We start from the raw sequence: 5,993 nt of genomic DNA, 5'->3' as shown, positions 1-5,993 counted from the left end.
AACGAAGTGGCGGATACTCTAATATATGGAATTTCATTAAAATGAAAAGGTACAGAATCTGCAGAAACAGTGGCCAGCCAGCCTTTAGCAGATCACTGTCCTCCAATTGAATGCCTAATTGCAGGCCTTAGGCTATATCTTGTTCCTACGATTGTCGTATATTATTCTTTTTTCCGACGCTGCTGCTACTCCGTTACTGTGTGTGTTGAGTCTTCGCAAACACCCCGCGTGCTCGTGCGATTAAATTACACGACCGTCAAATTGTGTTTATATCCTGCAGTGCAGTGTATTGGTCCAAGAGAAAGGCCGTCACGAATGTACTTCAGCGGAATATTTAACGCCAATCACTTCATTAATATTGTGGAGGGGGGGGTAGTTTTGGCTGATATGCACTGCATGGATGTATTTGTTTCCCTTTCACTTTCTGACCACGGCTAAAAATCTAAAAATCTAAAAATTCACGATTAATACAATTATATTGCCTTTTTGCCTTGCCTTGCCTTTATATATATATATATATATATATATATATATATATATATATATATATAATCTTGGCAAAAATGTATTATATACACATACACACATACATATACATATATATATATATATATATATATATATATATATGTGTGTGTGTGTGTGTGTGTGTGTGTGTGTGTGTGTGTTTGTGTGTGCATGTTTGAATTGACACAAACTTTTTATTTACTTCGGGTTAAAAAAAAAAGAAAACATAAACCAAAGAAGTTTCCTTATATGGTCTTAAATTCGTTTAGCGCTTTCTTGAAAATTACTACTCTTAAATAAGTCCGGACTATCCGCACTAAGCTTTGTTCATTGAATCGACATGATGAAGAGAGAAAACCCCTTTCTTAAATACAGCGTGTTGTCAGTGTCGGCTACCTACAGAGAAATTCACTCAGATGTGCCCGTGGCGAAATGATCACAGCTCTGTACCTGAAATAACCCCATGTGTTAGAACAGGTGATGCGTTCAGACAGGCGATTGATGTTAAGAGTGAGAACGGGTAGATCTACATGCACATACAAGATCGCTCCTGGATGGGTCGTGTAAATTCTATCCTAGGTAATAAAAAGAAAACGAACAGACGCATTTTTGCTCATCACACACAGGGAGATTGGAAGCACAGTTATATGTGTTTCTTTCCATAATTAAATCACTGCGGTATAAATCCCTATACAATCAAACCGCCATCGGGCACTACAGTGAATTATTTAGAAAAGGGAGAAAGGAAAAGATGCGTGAAAGTAGATGGAAAAAACTGTGAAACTATTCCCTGACCCCTTTGTAAAGGCGATCGCGATAAATTCTAATTTTTGTAACGTTTGCTCATATATTTGTATATACATAGCTTGTAATTGTATAGTCTGTATAGTTTGAACAAACTACACAATTACAGTTATTAAAAATGTTTATGTATAAATGTAAAAATATATAAACATTTTAAATATTTATGCACACCCGGTAATAAGAAAATCACTATTTTAACGAAAGACCACACACGTAGAAGGTTATAATGAAGACAAGGCACCAGGACACGAAATGCATTTATGCAATAAGATCGCTTGGACATCAGTCATAAGGCCTGCTTTCTCTCTTTCTCTCTTTCTCTCTCTCTCTCTCTCTCTCACACACACACACACACACACACACACACACACACAATGCCTGTATGAATTGTTTTTTCTTACGTTTTATAATGTCAGGTATAATAAACTGCTTGGACCCTACCCAACTATGATCTGCAATCAGTGCTTACGTAAGACGGTGTAAAGTTTGCGGCTGTATTTCATCTCTGGGTCTTCATAGCTACACGCAGCGAACACATTAGCACGCAAAATTACGGAAACTCTTCTAAATGTTTTATATTGTCGGGCTAGATTGTTATTATGGATGAACATGATCAGTATTAAATCGGAACAGCGGTGGTCGCGGCAGCAGAATCACTGGCAGCGGTAACAGCCGTCATCCTGACACATGACTAGAGCATGAGCGCGTATAACACACTGACCAGCAGGTGGCGATATTGGTCTATGATAGTGTGACGAAAACATTATTCCTGCAATAATCTGCTTCCGAGTTAAAAAGAGAAACTGTCCATATTTTCTTTGTGCGAATTTAATTTTCCACTGCTTCATATTTCCACTCAATCAATACCTACCTCTGAGGTATATATATATATATGCATATATAAAACATAATTAGACCATAGATTAACTCTTCGCTTAAAAGAGTTTTGAGGACGAACTTTCACAGGCGAATGCGGACAAATTAGCCTAAAATAAGATTCAATTCAAATTCATAATAATATCCTACTCAATTAATTCAAGTTGATTCACCTACATTGCTGCCAACACCTCATTTTACATTACAATGTATTCCATACGTTGTGGGAATTAAGTTCATTTAGTGGGCCGGTATAATCTTTTCAACATACACGTCCTTAGTGTACGTGTCTAAATTTGACAGTAGCTTTACAGTGTAAAAAATATAACAGTATTGTCAGAATTTATGTCCAGCTTTTATTGGGACATTTTAGTATTTAACAAGGTACACGATCATCATCTGTGGACACAATGAGTGAATCAAATAATTCAATAGTTCAATAATAATAATAATAATAATTCAAAAACACTCTTTTACTTTTATATACAACCACATTTATGGAAATAAAACGGAAAGCAAGTTTTATTCATAGACATACAAATTTCTAGACTATTTTCTATGAAGGACCAATAAAATTGCACGAGGAGATTGTTCTCAGCAAGAGTTTCACTCTCACAATCTGCAAAAATCTTAAGGCAGCGCATCGATTGTTTCAATTAAAGACGTGACTTTTATGAAGACTTTTTGATCATTAAAATCGTTTATAATAGTAAACCGTGTCGTTTTCCCCAGTTTTACTGGGCGGCCTTTACTAAGCTTTCCTGTAAAAAAAAACATAGTTGTGGTACACGTGGTATTTCCTGAGCTGACATTTGAGCGCGTAGCGTGTTCTAATTTTCCCGGATAAGGGTGCATCGCAAACTCTTCCATCCTGAAAGATTTTTCCGTGTTCCAATCAGCAAATCATTTGTAGACATCAAAGTGGCGGCCCGGGCTTCGCAAGTGGCGCTTGTCTGCGCGCTGAAAAGTGCTCCGCTGGAGAGTTTAGCTCGGCACGTATCTAATCTCTATCTGATCTCCATTCGTCCGGTTCACTCCGGTTGGGCGGAGATTGTGAAAATGGTGTGTTATAACGCGTTATAAGAAGGCCGTATTCCCAACAGAACGTCTTTACGGTTGTTTTCTTGTGTTGTGTCTCTTCATTTCGGATCTCGGGCTAACTGCTGCTCTTTACTTTGTTGACGATTTTCTTCTCCTTCACGCGCCTGTTCTGGAACCAGATGGTGACCTGTCGCTCGGACAGGTTGGTCTGGGCTGAGATCCTCCTGCGCTTGTCCTTCGTGATGAATTTATTGGCGGCGTACTCGCGCTCCAGCTCCTTCAGCTGCACCTTGGTGTACGGCACGCGCTTCTTCCTGCCACGCCGAAACGTCCCGCCGTCTGCGGCCGAACTGGACGCTGCGTCTGCACGAGGGAGGAAACGCGCCAGGTTAATCTCCTTTCCAAAATCAGTCAGAGAGGCTCCTTAAAATCATACTTAAAGGTGGATTACAATAAACGAGTTACCTTTGCATCACCTTTACTGTTGAACAGAGGGTAGCAACCAGAAATGGAAATATTAACTATGCAAACGCATGCACAAAATTAATACCAATATATTTCAAAGGCGTTTCATTCTTATACTGAAAATGTAGGATTTTCACTCGAAATATTATCGTGAGGTACAGATCGGGTTACACCCGCGTCATTTACGGGCTGTGTGACATCGGTGAGGTAAAACAGGACCTGCCGCACCTGATAGGGGTGATTTCCACACGGAGCTCGTCTGCGTCTGCTCCTTGCTGCAGTAGACCTGACCACTCCACCCGTTGGTGAGGGCCCACGGCTGGTAACTTTCCACGGGCAACAGCGGCTCGTGCCTGGGCTCCGTAGGCCCGCTCATGCCTGATACAACGGGCAGGTCCAAATAGCTGGGCACGGGCTGGTATGGGCCGGTGGCGTAGCTCTGGTAGTAAGAAAAGTCCTTTGCCCTGGACGCGAACTCCTCTCCAGAGACGGACGTGTCCATGTACTTCTCTCCGTACGCGGAGGAGGGCTGCGCGCACGCTTTGGCGCTGCTGTGCTGCGACACTCTGCACGGATAGTAACCGCTGCCGAAGTATGCATAGGGGAGCGAGGCGCTGGCGGAGCTCTGTGCGGCCGAACAGGGGCTGCGCTGCCGGACACTTTCGCCCATGCCGGACGCGGGCAGCTCGCTCGATGTGTAAGCGGTGCTGGGAGGCAGCGATGCGGGGTGAGCCAAGTTCCTGCACTGATTTGCACCAAAGTTGCCTCCCGCGAATCCCTCCATGACTGTGCTCACTTCATCCGAGCCGTTATCGTAGAGGAACATCACCGGGTCAATCCAGCGGGGACGGAGCAGTACCGACGCTGTCATAGCAGGTCCAGCATGCAGGCTACTGGCTCTTTTTTAAAAAGCCCGAGACTGCAAAAAAAGAGACACCGAATCTTGAGAGTAACCAACTCTGACGCGCCTGCATGCACAGAGGCCGATCGCTCATTGGCTGAGGCAGGCCACGTGATATGCAAAAACGGCACTGAAGGTCTCAGAAGCGGATAATCCTAAGTGAGTTTATAAAAACACGGGTTTGCGAGATGAACGTATCTGCAGAAGGATATTTGCAGTTCTGCTCCAAAGGGAGTAGATCTTGGAAATCACGGTTTCCCAGCTTTCTGGGATAGAATGAGAATGCATTTCTCCCGTCCCGTCTTCAGCATTGCCCGACATTTCAAAGGCAGCAAAATATTTAAAACAACAGGCCAGCTGACTGTAAAATAACCGTAATATGAAGACTTCTCTAAAGACAGTATACCAGATTAACCGTTTACTTCTAAGATATCCATTTGTGTAAGTATTTATTTTACACACAGCCAGATTTATGCCAAACTCAGCACTGCTTACTCATTGGCTGTTTTATACATTTATGCAGCGGTTTATCTAACCGTACAATATTTCATATCATCAGAACAATAATGCATCGCACTATAGACATCATACCTTATAATTACTCTATTATTTAGCTTATCATAATATTTTCTCATTTTAAACACTCAACCCTTATTAGTATTATTATTACGGTTTTATTTGTTATATTCCTACGGCTATCTGAGCATAAATATACGCCGCGAACAGGTTTAATAATTATGTTTGTAGAACTTAAATAATCGAGTCAACCACAAACTACACACACACACACATTTTATATTTATATATATATATATATATATATATATATATTTATATATATATATATATATATATATATATATATATATATATATATAATATTATTATATAATAATAATAATATATAATAATTATTATATATTGAATTAATGTAACAGAATTTCTACCCGTTTACTTGTCGACGTATTTACAACAAGCCTGCACAGAGAGAAGAGCACAATTTGGCAGGGTTGTTTTACATACGGGTCAGACGCGTCTGGAGGCCAAGGTCAAGTTGAAAGTTGCAGCGCAGCCACGGAGCTCGTCGTGTCACTGAAGCCTGGAGGGACGCGCGCGCTTTCCTTTCGAGGAGGAGCTGGTGAGAAAGCACAGAAAAGTTACACTCCTCAGTAAAACGCTTTGGACAAGTGTATGGTAGCATTTTACTTCAGAATGCATTTATTTGCTCTTAATCATTTCTGTTAGTAGCCTACTCGCGTTGATTTAGACGTTGCCAGAATCGCTTCGTTTTATTTGGCTCGTGTGTCTGGGAGTCTGGGAAGACAGGACGCGTGAAAACGGTGTGAAAACTGAAAGCTGCTTCGTGGATGAGCGCGTGGGAGCGTCCGGTCCGCGTGTC

General features: G+C 41.4%; 1 protein-coding gene across 1 annotated transcript; it reads right to left on the bottom strand.

Annotated features, from left to right (window-relative positions):
• Positions 1-3,077: 3,077 nt before the first annotated feature.
• On the bottom strand, positions 3,078-5,634 carry hoxa13a (homeobox A13a). Its single transcript, XM_036555538.1, has 3 exons — positions 5,618-5,634; positions 3,922-4,612; positions 3,078-3,591 (listed from the first exon to the last, which is right to left on the bottom strand). Exons 2-3 carry the CDS (start codon positions 4,562-4,564, stop codon positions 3,344-3,346), a joined length of 891 nt encoding a protein of 296 aa, XP_036411431.1. The 5' UTR covers positions 4,565-4,612; positions 5,618-5,634; the 3' UTR covers positions 3,078-3,343.
• Positions 5,635-5,993: the final 359 nt, after the last annotated feature.

This window comes from Megalops cyprinoides, chromosome 21 (assembly GCF_013368585.1).
Source record: "Megalops cyprinoides isolate fMegCyp1 chromosome 21, fMegCyp1.pri, whole genome shotgun sequence".
In the NCBI taxonomy this organism is placed as follows: domain Eukaryota; kingdom Metazoa; phylum Chordata; class Actinopteri; order Elopiformes; family Megalopidae; genus Megalops; species Megalops cyprinoides.
This window is presented reverse-complemented; position numbering and strand designations above follow the sequence as displayed.